This window comes from Episyrphus balteatus, chromosome 1, assembly GCF_945859705.1.
Source record: "Episyrphus balteatus chromosome 1, idEpiBalt1.1, whole genome shotgun sequence".
NCBI lineage: Eukaryota > Metazoa > Arthropoda > Insecta > Diptera > Syrphidae > Episyrphus > Episyrphus balteatus.
The window spans coordinates 165,167,920-165,186,261 of record NC_079134.1 but is presented as its reverse complement, the minus strand read 5'-3'; the positions used below and the strand labels follow the sequence as shown (position 1 = coordinate 165,186,261).

Genomic DNA, 18,342 nt, shown 5'->3' with positions numbered 1-18,342 from the left:
TAACTGGACAAAAAAAACGCCTCCGGGCTTAACCTGAAATCTTGGCAGCACTGTATATTGAATGTTCCGAAAACAGCAGACACAACAAAAATTTAGAGTTGTCATATTTTTCGCTTTCGTCGTTTTCTTGTATTTTTCATGTATGTTTTACAAAGAGATACAAAAATGTATGCCAGCAAAACTATTTTAATACATTTTGTCCTTCCAAACGTGAGTTTTCACGTTTTTAAACAAATTCTAAACAATTTATGAAAAAACTAGTTTGGTAGCACAGATTTAAAACTCTTCAAAAAGTTAAGCCCAGAGAAATCTTCGGGCTAAACAACTAAGCACAAGGGGCTAAGGTGTTGTTGTATTTAACATGTATATTGCTTAGCCCAGACTGCGTTTTTTTTGTCCAGTTAAGACCGGTTGTAATAAAAAACACACCTATCATCTTTTTCTTCAAACTCATATGTTGGAAGTATTTTTTTGTTTTGTATTGTGCATCCACCTTAACTAATTATATTTTAGACTGAACGCATCCATCATTCCTACGAATTCAATTTACTCGTTACTTTTTCTATAACAAAAAGAAAAAGAAAAAAAAACATTTCCCATTCAACTCGTTTCTGGAATTAAAATTCCCTCTCCAACCAAAGGCGAAAACGAACACAAATCTCAAACTAACGAGTAAAAATCATCTAACCATCTCTTTCACTCTAACACACATTTTTTGAAAGGTCGCAAGTGGCAGGTTCTTGTCGCCGTCGTCTCGTCCAAATCCGCATGTTAAAATTTCGCGGAGAGTTTTTTTTTCTTTTTCTTTTTCCAAATTGAAATTCCATAAAAAAGAAAAATTCACACAAAAACCTTATTCATTTTGGTATAAAATAAAGAAAAGAAAAATAGAAACGAACTAAACATGGCTGATTTAGATGATTTTTTTGCTAAAAAAGATCGTAAAAAGTCGAAAGGAAAAAAATTCCTCACTGCCGATGAGTTGGTCAAGAATTTGGAAGACACGTCAAAACGTGAGCAGCCACCAAAGCCAAAAAAAGAACCAACTCCAGTTTTAGCTGCTGTAGTTGATGATCCAGCCAATGCAGCCAACGCAACTGTGGCAAGTGAAAACAATGAAAATCCAATCAATGCCATTGAACAGGTAAAAAAAAAAAACGAATTCCCTGTAAATTTGGAAAATTTATTCAATTTTGTATTTAATTGCCTACATTAAAAATCAAAGGTCGCTCCCAACAATACTGCTCCACCTCCACCAGCAGCAGTTGAAGAAGAATGGAAAGAAATCGAAGTGGAACGAAAGGATTACAGCGGATTGAAGATCGGCCAACTGACAATCAACGAAGACGACTTGAATCAGCGGGATGAGGCCGAGAGCTACGATGACGATGAAAACGAGGGCAATGAGAATTACCAGATGTCCGATTCGAAGGGCAACGGCCCTTGGAAGAAGGTCATACCGGCCGAGGAGGTGACACAGATTCCCATGCCCGCTGTTGGTCCGGCGACAGGCGCATCAGTTTATATTTCACCGGCTCTTCGTAATAGTGTAAGTATTGGACTCATTTTGTTGGTAGTTGCATAAGTTATGATATGTGGGTGAGGTCTTGACCTTTTTGTTGTTTTATTGTTTGATTGGCAGGAGGGGAATTAAAGATTTATTGGCGCATTGTTGAGTCATAAACAATAGGTTTGAAGGAATGTTTCTTTAACTGGAAAATGCAAGTACCCATTTCAATTGCCACGTTACATTTTTAAGTAGAAATCTAAAGCCAACAGAATATCTTTTGTTTAAGGTGTTTTTCGGTGTGATTCCAGTTTGAATTGACAGATGCATTTCGTGAGAAAGAACTTTTCTTTGTTGACGATGTTAACCCATTTACTGCCAAAGTCGTTTAAAACTAAAAATTCAAATTTTTGGTTACAAAACTTTATTAAATACGGTCATAGGAATACAAAAAAATATTTTAAATTTCTTTAAAAAAGTAACTAATATGTTTATTAAGCTGTACCCAAGCAGGTACAATGGGAAGATACGGGTTCTAATTTTTTATATGAAATTTTTTTAAGAGCAAACTTTTTGAATGTTGGAAGCTAAGAATTTTAGGGCCATTTTGTTCGCTCGAAGTTGAACATAACTTGAGGATTTTTATCTTCAACTTCCCAATTTGATTTTGTTCACTGAAAGTTGACGTTTCTAACTTTCGATTTTCATCTCGAGAGTTTATTAACTTTTAGTTTTCTTAACTTCCGGAAATTGTACAAGTTGAGTAAGCAAACTTGAGAGTTTGGATGAAAATGTCATGTTTTTTTATTTTATTTATTGAAAAAAAAATTAAATTGAGCCAAAATTTTCCGAATAATATTTATTAATAGCAAATTGGACTGAAGTATAATAGAAAAAATGGGTTTTATAAGAAGAGTTCACATATTATCAAAAGACAAATACTTATATTTTCACTTTCGTTTACACAAATTACTGATTGTTGCATTTTATATTAAGGTCCTGAATATTTTCCAACTGCAGATACACACACAAACAATTGAAAACAAATTGATTTGTATATAATCATTTTTTCTTAACAAAAAAAACGAAATAATTCATGACATATGGATTTAAATTATTTATTATTTACTCAAATTTGACATTTTGTTTGAATTTCAGACTTAAAGTTGACAGATTTTGTATCAATTGTCACAAATATCCCTAGTCTAAGAGCCAGGAGCAGATTTCTTGCGTGAGAGGTAACCGATTCATATGAATGTCAGAGGTAGCGTGGGTAATGGTGATGACGAATACCTTAGTCTGCCTGCATTTATTTGGGCCGTTGTCGAGAAAAAGCGCATCAAAAGTACCATTTTTCTGAAAATCGATTTAGTGAGGGTAACCACTTAAAATTTATTGATAACCAACGCCACATACTCACTGATAACAAATATACCAATGGCAGACATTTTAAGTGCGGCCAAAGCCCCGGCAGACTGTCCCGAAAATGCGTTTTTTTTTGCGTTTTTAGACTTTGGGGTAACCACCTAAAATTAATCGCATCCTATAGCGGTAGACTCCCTGATAACAAAAATACCCATGGCAGACATTTTGAGTGTGGCCAAACCCCCGGCAGACGGTTTTGAAAATGCAGTTTTTCTGAAAATTGATTTATTTAAGGTAACCACTTGAAATTAGTCGCATCCTGTAGCGGTGGACTCCCTGATAACAAAAACACCCATGGCAGACATTTTGAGTGTGGCCAAACCCCCGGCAGACGGTTTTGAAAATGCAGTTTTTCTGAAAATTGATTTATTTAGGGTAACCACTTGAAATTAGTCGCATCCTGTAGCGGTGGACTCCCTGATAACAAAAATACCCATGGCAGACATTTTGAGTGTGGCCAAACCCTCGGCAGACGGTTTTGAAAATGCAGTTTTTCTGAAAATTGATTTATTTAGGGTAACCACTTGAAATTAGTCGCATCCTGTAGCGGTGGACTCCCTGATAACAAAAACACCCATGGCAGACATTTTGAGTGTGGCCAAACCCCCGGCAGACGGTTTTGAAAATGCAGTTTTTCTGAAAATTGATTTATTTAGGGTAACCACTTGAAATTAGTCGCATCCTGTAGCGGTGGACTCCCTGATAACAAAAATACCCATGGCAGACATTTTGAGTGTGGCCAAACCCTCGGCAGACGGTTTTGAAAATGCAGTTTTTCTGAAAATTTATTTATTTTACTTTTTCACATAACTCGCGTATTATTGGACCTAGCAGAAAAAAATTTATAGCAATCTTAAAGATAATTGAATTTCCTACAGAATATGCTAAATAAGTTTTTTCGATTAAACCTTCGGTTTAAGAGTTAGGGTGGTTTTTTTGAAGCAAGTCAAAGGGTGATTTTCTTATTTTCGTCATATCTCTTTTATTTGAGCTTTTTTAAAAATTAATTTGAAGTAAAAGTTGTAGATCTTTTTATTACCTTCATTTATTACATTAACGGTTTTTCGATTTGACAGACCGTTTTCGATCTGTAGGAAAAAAACTTCAAAAAGTTTGTAATTTTTTATATAGCTTTTTCCTATATAAAAAATTGCAATCTTTTTGCCCCTCCCCGCCTAAAACTAATTTTTTTCTTGCCTGAGTGCAACCTTCACGCCTAGGTTTTTTGTTACATCTATTGCAAATTACCCTGTACTATGTAGAACCTTTTTCCTATATAAAAAATTGCAAACTTTTTGAAGTTTTTTTCCTACAGATCGAAAACGGTCTGTCAAATCGAAAAACCGTTAATGTAATAAATGAAGGTAATAAAAAGATCTACAACTTTTACTTCAAATTAATTTTTAAAAAAGCTCAAATAAAAGAGATATGACGAAAATAAGAAAATCACCCTTTGACTTGCTTCAAAAAAACCACCCTAACTCTTAAACCGAAGGTTTAATCGAAAAAACTTATTTAGCATATTCTGTAGGAAATTCAATTATCTTTAAGATTGCTATAAAATTTTTTCTGCTAGGTCCAATAATACGCGAGTTATGTGAAAAAGTAAAATAAATAAATTTTCAGAAAAACTGCATTTTCAAAACCGTCTGCCGATTGTTTGGCCACACTCAAAATGTCTGCCATGGGTATTTTTGTTATCAGGGAGTCCACCGCTACAGGATGCGACTAATTTCAAGTGGTTACCCTAAATAAATCAATTTTCAGAAAAACGGCATTTTCAAAACCGTCTGCCGGGGGTTTGGCCACACTCAAAATGTCTGCCATGGGTGTTTTTGTTATCAGGGAGTCCACCGCTACAGGATGCGACTAATTTCAAGTGGTTACCCTAAATAAATCAATTTTCAGAAAAACTGCATTTTCAAAACCGTCTGCCGGGGGTTTGGCCACACTCAAAATGTCTGCCATGGGTGTTTTTGTTATCAGGGAGTCCACCGCTACAGGATGCGACTAATTTCAAGTGGTTACCCTAAATAAATCAATTTTCAGAAAAACTGCATTTTCAAAACCGTCTGCCGGGGGTTTGGCCACACTCAAAATGTCTGCCATGGGTGTTTTTGTTATCAGGGAGTCCACCGCTACAGGATGCGACTAATTTCAAGTGGTTACCCTAAATAAATCAATTTTCAGAAAAACTGCATTTTCAAAACCGTCTGCCGGGGGTTTGGCCACACTCAAAATGTCTGCCATGGGTATTTTTGTTATCAGGGAGTCCACCGCTATAGGATGCGATTAATTTTAGGTGGTTACCCCAAAGTCTAAAAACGCCAAAAAAAACGCATTTTCGGGACAGTCTGCCGGGGCTTTGGCCGCACTTAAAATGTCTGCTATTGGTATATTTGTTATCAGTGAGTATGTGGCGTTGGTTATCAATAAATTTTAAGTGGTTACCCTCACTAAATCGATTTTCAGAAAAATGGTACTTTTGATGCGCTTTTTCTCGACAACGGCCCAAATAAATGCAGGCAGACTAAGGTATTCGTCATCACCATTACCCACGCTACCTCTGACATTCATATGAATCGGTTACCTCTCACGCAAGAAATCTGCTCCCGGCTCTCGGTCTACCCAGGGATATTTTTGAAACTGGAAGTTGGCCAACTTTTGTTTTTCAAACTCGAGAGTTAAGAAAAAAACAGTGAACAAAATAGATTCTCAACTTTTGTTTTAACTCTCGAGTTAAAGTCAACTCTCAAGTTTGTCAACTTGAGAGTTTGCTTCAAGTTGATCAATAGTGAACAAAATCGCCCTTAGGGCGATTTTGTTCACTATTGCTCAACTTGAAGCAAACTCTCAAGTTAACAAACTTGAGAGTTGACTCAAACTCGAGAGTTAAAACAAAAGTTGAGAATCTATTTTGTTCACTATTTTTTTCTTAACTCTCGAGTTTATAAAACAAAAGTTGGCTAACTTTCAGTTTTTAAAATATCCCTAGGATATTTGTGACAGCTGAAACAAATACTGCCAATTCAATGTCATTTATATCAATGTCTTTTATATTTTGTGCATTTTTTGTGTTTCAAATGTGAAATTTGTTTTAACAATCATTTAAAATCGGCATTTAACTTTATTTTGTTTTATTTTAGCTCGAATTTTGAGCAAATAATTTTCTTTTTGCAAAAGTTTGAATGTGCCGTTTGACAACAAAAATTCTGAAGCTATATGTGTATGTATATGTGTGTAAATACAAAACGGCGGGAAATGTTAATGATTCATTTGATGAATTATAATTATTTAAACTAATGTTTTGATATTAATTGTAAAGTGCAACCATGAGTGATGTTAGTCTATATTTTTATTATTTGATTGCTTAATAAATCTGTCAAGTTCGACGCAAGTTCTACGAGCCATTTCAGTTTATTATTTAACATCCATTTTGCCCATAAATAATTTTTTTTACCACGATAAATTGTTTAAAACAAAAATTTATAATAAAACATGAAATTTGTCTATGCAAAACCTCAAGTTTGCTTCATAACTTCTACTTTTTCCGGAAGTTGAGAAAACTGGAAGTTGATAAACTCTCGAGTTGAAAATCGAAAGTTATAAACGTCAACTTTTAGTGAACAAAAGCAAATTCGAAAGTTGAAGATAAAAATCCTCAAGTTATGTTCAACTTCTAGTGAACAAAATCGCCCTTAGTAGATTTAAAGAAAAGAAACATATTCTGAAATGTAACGACCTACGTTTGCACAAAATTTCACTAAAATGTAGTCAAATCTTCTTGGAAACTGGCTGCGATTTTGTAATAATTCAAATAGTTTACCAGTGTAGAAGTTAGCTCCGACGCGACGTAAAGCGGATTGACGAATGATGGTGTATTTCGGCAGTTCATACCCTTATTATCCGCTATTGCCTATAATTCTATGTTTCCGTTGAAAATGTCCCCTTTATTTTTTTTTAAATATTTCTCCTTATTAGGGGTTCGTATTGTATTCCAGTAGTAATAAACATTCAAGCCTGGAATCAGGTTTATAATGTTTTTCTATTTTGGACTGTTTTGAGCATTGATGACCAAAATATTTGATCAATTGTAAGTATTTGTCTGCAAACCTACTACTAATTTTAGCCATTTGTTTCTCGAACGTGAAGTGAGTGTTTTCCAATCTGGTAATCATATTTATATTGCTTACTACAAACTTATTGCGAGTAATTATTGTGAAATCACCCACATTTACACAACAGCTTGGTTGAGATTATCTGAAGATTGAGGTTGTTATCGCTCAGAAATCAACATCAGCTTCCTAAACAACATCCCTACTAACTAGTCCAGTTGTCCCTGAGAAGTCACTGTCGAACGGATCAGTGTTCAAATTTTCAACCTACACATAAATCGTCCTGGTCTTTACTCAACTGTAATATTCTTCTAGGTCAAAAACACCATTTTGTATATTTTCTTCGCTAACATTTAGAAGAGACAGGCATAAAATGTGGCATTCTACATTGTTTTGAAATTTATTCTAAAATAAAAAATATCTACAGATTTTCCAATTGTACCCAAGCGGGTACACCTAACTTCAAAGTTACTTAAATCGGGCAGTGATAAATTTTTACTTTATTTTTCTCTTTTCCCTGTTTATAAAAACTATTTTTGAAGTTTTTAGGAAAAAATAAAAAAAAAACATATAAAACAACCTCCAAAAAACGAAGAAAACGCAAATCGTACCTCACGCCGAGTATTGAAAAAAATTGCATTTAACTTTTTTCTGTTAGGTTGAAAATTTGATACAAAGTAGCTTTAAGTTTGATTTTTCGTTTATTTCATAAATTTAAGAAATCATAGGAAGGCTTCTTGGAAACAAGGTTCCGCAGTGTTGTTTCATGGGATTCAACAACCTACTTTGTTGGAGCATTTTCGTTCCTTCGCTAAGGGTGTTACTCCGATATTGGTAAACTCCTTGACTACCTCGGAATTGTAGCTATTAACAGTGATGTTATAATATAACAGGCAAGGCAGGTTGAAAGCATGTACATTAGGGTGGAGTGAAAAAAAAGTTGTCTTATTTTTTGTTCTACATAGCCAGGATGGGTGCCATTTGGAACTTAAATAACGGCAAAAAAGTTTCAGATCGATCAAAGAAGTTTTAGAGGGTTCACAAGTCACTTGAAAAAAATGAAAACACCATAGAGGTTTATTTATGGAGTTTTTTGAGTTTTTACTGTTTTACTCAGTTTTTTTTTGATTCGAAAAACATGTGCATTATTATTTATTGTTCAATTTTCATTAAAAAATTGCGATTTTATTGACTTAAGACCCTTACTGCAAGAATCCATGGGCGGCGAGCACTCCCAACCCCCATGATCCAGCCACGTAAAAACAAAAAATAAAGAAAATTCTTAGACAAAAATAGTTTTGGTTTTTTGTTAATTTCTCGAAAATGACAAGATGTTTTTGGATGCGATTTTCTGTTTTTGTTTAAAAACAAATAACAGCATCGAATTTTAAAAACTTAAGTAGTACTTATTTACATAAAATTTTGAAAAAAATTAGTTTGAAATTTTTTTTTCAAAATTTTGATTTCGAAAATTAATTTTTCAAAAACTGTGCCAGAAAATAGCCATATTAAACATTTTTGTAAAAGACGAGGTTTTTGGCTTTACAAAAAGGTATAGCACGTTATTGTAAGTATAACCGTTGATTTTTAATATTTTTTTTGTTTCAAATTAAATAATTTTTTTTTTTAAATTGCCCCTCCCCGCTAAACGAAGGGGAATAGACCCTCTTCCCATACGATTTTTTTCTTGTCTCGAGCGAACCTACACGCTCTAACTTTTTGGCACATTGCTCCATCTCTTTTGAAAATTGCTCCCAGGACATTACTTCCAACAAGCATGTAAATTTTAAAGGGCGTTGTGAACCCTCAAGATATTTTTTGATCGGGCTGAGATTTGGTATGCTCTTTTTTGATGACTAATGGCACCCGTCCCTGGTATGTAGAAGAAGAAAAAAAAAAAAAGAAAAAAAGTGCAGTTTCACTCCACCCTAATGTACATTTGCCCTCAATTTACTATGTGCACTATCTGCACCACAACAAGGTTACACAAATCACATGATAGGGCATCTTCTTGTCAAATTCTTGTCCTATGGAGCTGGACCTAAGTACGAGGATGTTCTCCGTTTTAGCTTGGTAGCATTTTGTTCAAGCAGTTCCCTACGTTTGCCCGGAAGCCTAACTGAAAAGAGTACCTTAGTGGACTTGCTAGTCGTTCTCACACCGGACGTGGAATAGGATCTTATATATAACATTTCTTTTAAATGCTTTCAAATTCCTTTCTTGAGTAATAATTCAAACAAAACAACACAAAACAAGAATTATAAAGGGTATTGGTCTTATTTTCTTATTTTTTTTTTTTTGCTAAAGTACCATACACTTTTGTGGCACTTTAGGTAAAATCATTACTGGGACCCTACTGCGTAATTTTTTGTTACTTTTGCATTTTTTCAAAAGTTAATTTCAATTGGAATTCCTACCCAAACTGCGTATCTAAAATGAAAAACACTTATCTAAATTTTCCAGCTATAACCTAATAAAGGATTTGTCATGACAAAAGCTGTATAATTTCCATTTGTTATAGAATTACAGAGATCCCTTTTTTGCGGATTCGAACAAATTTTTTTGTAGAATCGAATTACATAGCTGGGCTCCTGAAGTAAGTTGTTTAACAACAACTTTTGACTTGTTTTAACATATTGCCATAGACTTTCGTTCTTGTTCTTGTTGAAAACTATATATGATCTGTAAATAAAGTGTTTTTGTTTTTATTTGCCATGTCACTGCTATCGTCAGCCGTTTGCTACTTTTCATCCTTATTTGTTTTAAGCAAGGAGTTATAAAATAACCCGCTATATTCAATTGACTGCCATGTGCAGATTCTTCTGAAGCAGTCTTTAAATGGCTCTGGTTGATGTATCCATTTTTTTTTATTATATTAGATTATGCATCCGAAGCGATTTTCTTCGAACCCCCGAATGATAAAATTTTAAGCCTGACTTGGAGGTAGGACAAATCATTGAAATGACAAATCATTGAAATGAATCATAAAACGATAAAAGAACATTATTGAATATTAGTTTCTATTTTCTTAAACGGCCTCCTTCCAATTATATAACCTCACTCAACTATCATCTATTTTTTACATATTAAAAGGCTACCAGGTTACTTTTTTTTTGCATCCGAAGGAGGGTTCGTCTAGGGTGGTGCTCTATCCTTTAAACTTAAGTTTTGTTGTAGTTTCTTTTAAGAGGCGTAAAATCCAGTGTGGATCTTGGTTTCAACAATCACCCTTTGGGATGGATCCTTTAAAAACATTCTCTCTCTCACTCCACTTCAAAATATATGCAAATTTTGATGTTCTACTTTAGCTGATGGTATCTAGGCCCTCTTGATGAGAGCATACACTTTTTTTAAACCAATTCATAATCTTCGATTTTCAACTCGAGAGTTGTGTAAACTTTTGTTTGTCTGTGTGTGTGTTTATCAACTTCCTGAATAAGTACAAGTTGGGCAGGGAACTTTAGATTTTAGATGAAAATGTCGTGTTTTTTGTTTGAAAACAAAAGCATATAAACACATTTCCACTTTAATTTATATTGATGATTGTAGCATTTTAATTTAATTTTAAAAATGATTTTTTTTTAGATACATTCTTTTTTTTACTTGCGATATAGGTACTATAGGGCAAGTTTAGGATTCGTAAAAAAAATCGAACTCGAGATAACAATTTTACATGACATTACGATGAAGGAGAATGCAAAAAAAGTGGGTCCGGCAATTCTGTCTGTCTGTCTGTCTCTATCTGGAGCTGCAGCCTAAACGAGTGAAGTGATTTTCTTCAAACTTGGTAGTTAGCAGTTTTTAGTGATTCCCTAGAGGGGAAATTGAAATTTTTTTTTTATGACCAAAACTAACGGTACCTGCCATATAACGGAAATAGAAAAGTTAATTTTTTTCAAAAACGGCTCTAACGATTTTGATTAAAATTTTTGTGTGTAGTACTGCACATAAGAGCCAACTTATTAAATAAAAAAAATATTTTTTGTACCGTTATTAACGGTACCTGTCATAGAACGGTTTTTTTCGTTTCTGAATATCTCGTACAAAATTAACCCGGTTTAAATGAAAATTTTTATACAAAAGTGTGTAAGTAAAGATAATATTAAAATTTTTGAAAATTTTCAAAAAACGCATTTTTGGTTTTTTAAAAAATATTTCAAAATTTTTTTTTGAAAAATCAATTTTTTGAAAACGGATCAATGAAAAATTTTGAAATTTAGTTTTTATGTGTAAATTAATTATTTCTTCAAAATGGCATACCAATTTTTTTTTTGAAAAATGTTTAAACATTTTTATACATAAAAAATTAATTTTTTAAAAAACGGCTCCTACAATTTTCGAAAATTTTTTTCTAAAAATACCTTTTTATACAAGAAATAAAATGGCATATTTGTTTTTTTTTTTTTAAGATAATGTATGACGGAGTTTAATTAATTATAAAAACCGATTTAATTTTTTTATACTACTTATGAAATTTCTTCAAAATATCAAATTTTAAATTTCTTGAATAAAAAGCTTTAACATTATAGTTACTTTAAGCATGAGAGCAAGTACGTGCGACCCCAGTCGTGCAATTTATTTATAAGGTATTAGGAGTATTTTCAAAACGGCTTGTTGATAGTGCTTTTAGAATAAAAAATAATCTTAAACCATTAGCCTAGTTCAATGAGACTATTCTGAAAAAGTTTGGAGCCGATTCGTGAAAACTGTACAATGAATTTGCTTTTGTTTCTCTTCATCTCATAAAAGTACTTTTCTCTTCTACCTTTTTTCTCATTAAGAAAAATATTGATTTGTTGTTTTTATTGTTTTATTGTTATTGCGAGAATCAACTCACCAGAACCAAGTTAAGTTTTCTATTTGGATGCGCTTAGTCTGCAAAAAAAAAACAACAATAATGTTTGCCGGTGAGCGTTTTTAAGATTTGGGTTAGTTATCAAAAATCAGTTTTTCTATATTGTTTTTTTTTTTTTGGCGCGATTTTTGAGGAAACGTATACACTGCCGGTCATCTGAATACGTCCACATTTTAGTTCATCTTATTTTTAGCCTGGCTTGGTATTTATTGCAATGGTACATCTTTTTTACATACGTAACGAGAGAACATCTTTATGCGCTTAGCTTAGGAGAAAAAAAATTGTCTTGGGACCTACCGTTCTTCTCACACGGTAGCTAGACAAAATCTATTCATAAAAACAAGTATATTTTTTGACTCATCTGAATAGACTCAAAAGCAAAAATGTTAATAAATGATGAGTTGCATGGGTCAGTTGGACTCAAAATTGTGTCTGTCAATAAATCTGATTGTCTATAACCTGTAAGGACGAAAACGGGTCGGAAAAAATCATTAGGCGCGGAAAAAATGGCGAAAATAAAAGAAGTCTTTGAATTAGGCCGAAATCAACGATGCATTGGGACAAAAATTAACACAAGTTAAAATTTAGTATGCAGTTATTCGCGCAATATCCAAGGGTATAGAAACAACATTTACAATCGAAGTTGCTTAGCCACAACATTGGCCGATAGATGTGCAATGATCTGAACAGCATGACTTCGCGCTAAAAATTAAGCTGAAAACCGGTATGAAATGCAGTTTAACGACGGCAAAACGGGTTGTCAGAAGTGGTAAACATTTGAGAAGAACAAATCTTCGCAAAAACTACCACTTTACAAACCACGAAAAGAAACTCGCCTCCAATAGTAAAAAAAACTGTGTTAGAAATTGCAGATCGAAAGTTTTGTAGAAAAAAATAGCTTGCACTTAATGACACTCCCTTCACAGTTATGCAGACAACTTAAAATAATCCTTCTCTCTACGAAGGTCATACAAATAGGAATTTAGACCTAAGGGTCAACTTAATTCATTTTTTTCCTTTGTAAAATCACCGGTTGGAAATTCGACTTTCACGACATGTTTTTTTTTTTACTATTGGAGGCGAGTTTCTTTTCGTGGTTTGTAAAGTAGTAGTTTTTGCGAAGATTTGTTCTTCTCAAATGTTTACCACTTCTGACAACCCGTTTTGCCGTCGTTAAACTGCATTTCATACCGGTTTTCAGCTTAATTTTTAGCGCGAAGTCATGCTGTTCAGATCATTGCACATCTATCGGCCAATGTTGTGGCTAAGCAACTTCGATTGTAAATGTTGTTTCTATACCCTTGGATATTGCGCGAATAACTGCATACTAAATTTTAACTTGTGTTAATTTTTGTCCCAATGCATCGTTGATTTCGGCCTAATTCAAAGACTTCTTTTATTTTCGCCATTTTTTCCGCGCCTAATGATTTTTTCCGACCCGTTTTCGTCCTTACAGGTTATAGACAATCAGATTTATTGTCAGACACAATTTTGAGTCCAACTGACCCATGCAACTCATCATTTATTAACATTTTTGCTTTTGAGTCTATTCAGATGAGTCAAAAAATATACTTGTTTTTATGAATAGATTTTGTCTAGCTACCGTGTGAGAAGAACGGTAGGTCCCAAGACAATTTTTTTTCTCCTAAGCTAAGCGCATAAAGATGTTCTCTCGTTACGTATGTAAAAAAGATGTACCATTGCAATAAATACCAAGCTAGGCTAAAAATAAGATGAACTAAAATGTGGACGTATTCAAGTGACCGGCAGTGTATGTATTTAAAACTTTCTTATCAGCTGATTGTTTATTTTGAAAGTTTATTGATGATTGATTGATTGCAAATTTGATAAGTCAAGATCGAGAGCTGGGTGCGGTTGTTTATTTTTTTTTTGTCTGAAATTTAGTTAATGCATTTTTCTGCTGTTTTTTTTTAAATTTAAAGAGGTTATGTTGAATTTTTTCGTAATAGTTGTTAATGTTGTATTATGAATGTATTTCTATATTTATCAAATAAACAAGTTGAGTAAGGCAAAAAGTCTTAAAAAACACGATATTTGTTCAAATTTTACAAGTCTATAATGGTGTGTAAAATTAGAATTTAGAATTTGAATTTTGTTAAAAAAAGATCACGAAGTTAGAAATAAAATGGAACTACTCGTTACTTCATTTGTGTAATCATACCACCAAAAATATGTACCATTAAGTTTTCTCATGTTATAAAACCTGTAGTTGAATGCCAATGGGAGAATTTCAAAGTTACCAAAAAATATCGAAAATCTATTGTCTTTATCTAACTAATTATGTCTTAAATAATTGATAATTAAAAAATATAACTTTTTTTTTTAACAAAATTTTTATTTTTTTTTTTAGCAAAACGCATCGGCACTCCGCATGAATAAACTTCGCAAAGGAACAGCACCCGATATTACCAACGAGGATTATTTCCCAACACTGGGTGCCGCCCGACCTGAGGAACAGAAGAAAAAGAAGAACGAACCTGCATTTGAGGAAGTTCGACATGGTGGCCGTGTGCAGCGAGTACAAGAGCAAACTGCAGCCCCAGTCTCTGTAGGGAATCGTTTTAAGTCTCTTGAAGATGACGATAGCTAGACTATCGTTGTAGCAAGCCATCCCAACTCTTAAATCTAATTGCAAATATTTTTCTAACTTTGTTTCGAGAACGAGTAAAAACAAAAATATTTATCATGAAGAATAAAATCAAACAAATTAACAACAAAAACAAAAATTAAATTTGCAAACAAAAACAAAATATACCTAAAGGCTGTGGTGCTGCTCCGCTGCTGCTTTTGTGCTCTTCTCCCCAGCTCATAAACGATTTCAAAAACAAAACAAACAAAATACATAAAAACCTTCGCTTCATTCTCTGTTGTTCCGTATAATTCCCTTTTTTGCTGCTTCTCGTTATTTTAGCAGTTGCCGTCGATTGTAATTTCTTTTTTTTTTATTTTTTGTTTGAATAAATTTTATATTTTTGTTTAACACTTTATACAAACAAAAAAAAACAAAATTTGCAATTAACGAAAGATGCATAAATAGGTATTTTTTAATATTTTCATAAGTTGGTACATTTTTTTTTTACGTTTCTGCCATGTGTGTGCGTGCGGCAAGCCAAAAATAAAAAGGGATATCCTATAATTTTGTCCTATCAATCACATAAACAAAATATAATCGTTCGTTCAAATATAGAGTTTAAAATTAAAAAAACAAAAAATAATGAAATAAAACGAATTATGTAAGATCAAATTTAAATAGTAAACACTCAAAAAAAAAATACAAAAAAAAAACAAAACAACTTTAAACAATATTTTAAAAAATTATTATACAAACTTACATATAAAATGAAAGATATTAAAATTTTACAGTGTTTTTTATCTTAAAAAACAGCACACAGGAATAGGAAAATGTAATGAAAGTTAGAGGGAAGAGTCTAGATAGAATAGATAGCAACACAAATTTTCAACCTAGTAAATACAAGTTTCATTTTGAAGGGCACCGAGCTCGATGTAAGAATTCATTAGAAAGATTTTTAACATTTTTGTTTCTTTGCTTGAGCAGAGAATATCGGCTTATGTTGCGACCGAGAAAAATTTAAAAACTGCGACATGCCAACTTGAGCAAGGCCAAATAAATCCTGTTTCTCAAGGAAGAAAGAATTATCAGGGGATTCACTCAATAAGTAAGATTAGGCCAACTTCTTGTGGATGACTAAAAATTTCTTCTCAGTTGGCGACAGTATTGTGAGAGACTTTTTTCAACAATCGAATTTCGAAGGAGTTCCCGAACGAACGATCGAAGAAATTATTCGGCGAGATATCCTTGGTAACGTGAAATTCTCCGATTTCATACGAATCATGCTCTTCTATTCGTGACCGTTTATTGGTATGGCAATGAAAAACTTCAAAGAGAGGAAAAGTGATTAGGCCAGGCGAGATAGACTTCTAGCCAAAAACGAGACACGAGTACTTAATATATGAATGGATGCTCTGGAGGAAACATAAAGCGCATAAGCTTGAGAGAGATCTGTGGATCTAATCGAGATCATAACCTTGGGATAAGAAGAAGATGCCCATGTTGAGCTCACAATTTTGTTGTGTATTAAATGGTTCGTTGGGCTCTAGTAAAAATAATGGCTCGTAGGTTGTGAGTGCAAAAGCTCACACACCGCAATGGTAATCGTAAGCTTTACGATTATTAGTAGGTACAACTAAATTGTGAAATTATCTTAGGAATGATGGCCTTGTTTTAAACGCGGGAACGATGTATGTATTATATTCAGCCCTATCGTGAGTTTCACTTGAAAAAGGTTCCACCCGGAAAAATTTAATTTTATTACACTATTCCTATTTTCAACTTTTTTCAGGTAATATGCGAGGTAGTCGACAGTTCTTCTCTCACTTAAATTTTGGTCTATCACGTCTGGTTTTTGAGCTATACTTATCTCTATTTTCACTAATAAGTCTCAAAAACTAATTTTCAATGAAGTTCTTTTTGATTTTTAATCGAAAAAATACATTTTTCCTTAAAATGTTGCTTTTTAAAATTCAAATCATAAGTAGCAAACTGGAATTTGGATCAAAAAAAACATTCATTATGATATGTGCTAAGGTTTTGAGATACCATAAATTTGTTTTTGCAATATCTTTGAGAAAAAAATTAATTTTGAAAAAATGTAACAGGACAATAAAATATTGCGTTTTGAAATTGCATAAGATTTGCAAAAAAATATTTTACAGTGGTGTAATTTGACGTCAAATGTACCCAAAATAAACGCGTTTTTGACCTGTTTATATTCAAGTGTTTCAAAAACGTGACGTGCCAATGAAATTTTGACTTCGGATTCGGACTTATCATAAAAAAGTCCTTTAGAAAAGTATGGTTTGGTTCTAGCTCTATTTTCGTTGCCGACCAGTGTTATCTGACGGTCATCCCCGAGCTTCTTGAATCACCCCAATTACGGTTGACGTTTGTCAAAAAACGACAAGGAAACGACTTTCTCTAGAAACGCCTATTTTTGTTAAATTAACAATTTTAATTTGCGGTTTCCTCTTCTTTCCGACAATTTTCCCTATGACATGATAATTGCTTTACTTAAGCCTCAATTTTAGCTTCCAGAGCGAGTCGTTTCATCACAAAGTCCTGGACGTAAAAGGCAAGTATAGCTAGGACATTGTAAATAGCGACTAAAAACTAATGCTTCAGTCTGTAAAGTCAGAACTTAGTGTCCTTAACTTAATGTCCATTTAAATCTTCTCAAGTAAAAAGAAATAAAATCATTTAACAATGTTTACAAAAAATATATTTTATTGATCTTTTAAAACTTAATAATTGCACAATACTTCCACAAAGTTTACTTCTCATAGTTTATTGTCATATCACTCAACATTTCATCCCGAGACATTTCTTCCGAGTCACTGTAATAGATACGAAGTAGATGTTAGAAATCAAGATCATTCATTGCTTTAATATTCTCATTTCGTTTAGACCTTTCACAGTATTGTTGTTCCTCACTATCGGTATATGAAGTCAAGAATTTACGTGTTAATAATACTTCTGGAAAGTTACGAATCAAATATAACCAACAGGGAATAATACTTCTAAAATAGACAAGAAATTCATGTGAATTTAGTTATGGTTAAGAATTAAAACATCTAACCCATCACTAGCTTTGATTTCTTGAATCTCACGATCATAGTGTTTTGGATAATCTTCCAATTCATCCAACTTGCTAAACATTGATTCATCAACTTCATAGATTTCTCCACAAATATTGTTACCCGTTCCTTTTTTATCCAATAGAAATGGAATATTGTAACGTGTCCCTATAACAAGTGGAAATTTCTCAACCGTTTGTCCACAGGAAATGAATTTTGAAACACCATTGCTGGGAGTCGTTAGCCAATGGTGATTTGGTTCGTTTTTCTTGAGTGTTCCATAAACAAAGACTCTAATAACTTTTGATGCAGACATCTGAATTGAATGATTTTTTAAAGATTTATATGGAAAAAAATAATTTAATGGTTGCAGTTTGTTATAGGTATAGTTAACTATAATGAATTATCATAAATTAAGTGGATTTTCTTGTTTACCTTTTTCTTATCAGTCCAGTCAATCCTCACCTCAAACTCATTTTTGACAGAAGTTGACATTTCAAAAAAGTGCTGCCAGTATATCTGACTGGTGGTTTTCTTTATAAGTTTAAGGCTAAAACAAAATGATTAATACAAATTTTGTGTTATGAACAACATGTTTTGTTTTATAAAGGAAGCATCACCAAAGGTAACTTAATGGAAAAAACATGTCCGAGCTAAATTTCTTACACCAATGTGCGTAAAATGGACTGACATAATCTTAATTTATATTCGTCACCATACCGTTAATCTCTTACATCAGCAATATAGGATTAGAAAACAGATACACA

At 33.0% G+C, this 18,342-nt stretch overlaps 2 protein-coding genes across 2 annotated transcripts; one reads left to right on the top strand and one right to left on the bottom strand.

The window, feature by feature from the left end:
- Positions 1-697: 697 nt before the first annotated feature.
- LOC129921103 (protein CDV3 homolog) lies at positions 698-14,982 on the top strand. The gene is made up of 3 exons (XM_056002781.1): positions 698-1,144; positions 1,226-1,549; positions 14,274-14,982. Exons 1-3 carry the CDS (start codon positions 905-907, stop codon positions 14,511-14,513), a joined length of 804 nt encoding a protein of 267 aa, XP_055858756.1. The 5' UTR covers positions 698-904; the 3' UTR covers positions 14,514-14,982.
- Positions 14,983-17,197: 2,215 nt separating this feature from the next.
- Positions 17,198-18,106, bottom strand: LOC129921104 (putative gamma-glutamylcyclotransferase CG2811). Its single transcript, XM_056002782.1, has 4 exons — positions 18,011-18,106; positions 17,578-17,891; positions 17,408-17,518; positions 17,198-17,335 (listed from the first exon to the last, which is right to left on the bottom strand). The coding sequence occupies exons 1-4, from the start codon at positions 18,068-18,070 to the stop codon at positions 17,272-17,274; spliced, it is 549 nt and encodes a 182-aa protein (XP_055858757.1). The 5' UTR covers positions 18,071-18,106; the 3' UTR covers positions 17,198-17,271.
- Positions 18,107-18,342: the final 236 nt, after the last annotated feature.

What these genes read in the sequence shown, in the direction of transcription:
- LOC129921104 (XM_056002782.1), bottom strand. Translation starts at nt 18,070, where the DNA reads ATGTCAACTTCTGTCAAAAATGAGTTTGAGGTGAGGATTGACTGGACT. An exon ending in GAAATCAAAGCTAGTGATGG is followed by an intron (nt 17,519 to 17,577) that starts GTTAGATGTTTT and finishes TGTCTATTTTAG; the next exon opens with AAGTATTATTCCCTGTTGGT. An exon ending in GAACAACAATACTGTGAAAG is followed by an intron (nt 17,336 to 17,407) that starts GTCTAAACGAAA and finishes TATCTATTACAG; the next exon opens with TGACTCGGAAGAAATGTCTC.
- LOC129921103 (XM_056002781.1), top strand. Translation starts at nt 905, where the DNA reads ATGGCTGATTTAGATGATTTTTTTGCTAAAAAAGATCGTAAAAAGTCG. An exon ending in CAATCAATGCCATTGAACAG is followed by an intron (nt 1,145 to 1,225) that starts GTAAAAAAAAAA and finishes TAAAAATCAAAG; the next exon opens with GTCGCTCCCAACAATACTGC. An exon ending in CACCGGCTCTTCGTAATAGT is followed by an intron (nt 1,550 to 14,273) that starts GTAAGTATTGGA and finishes TTTTTTTTTTAG; the next exon opens with CAAAACGCATCGGCACTCCG.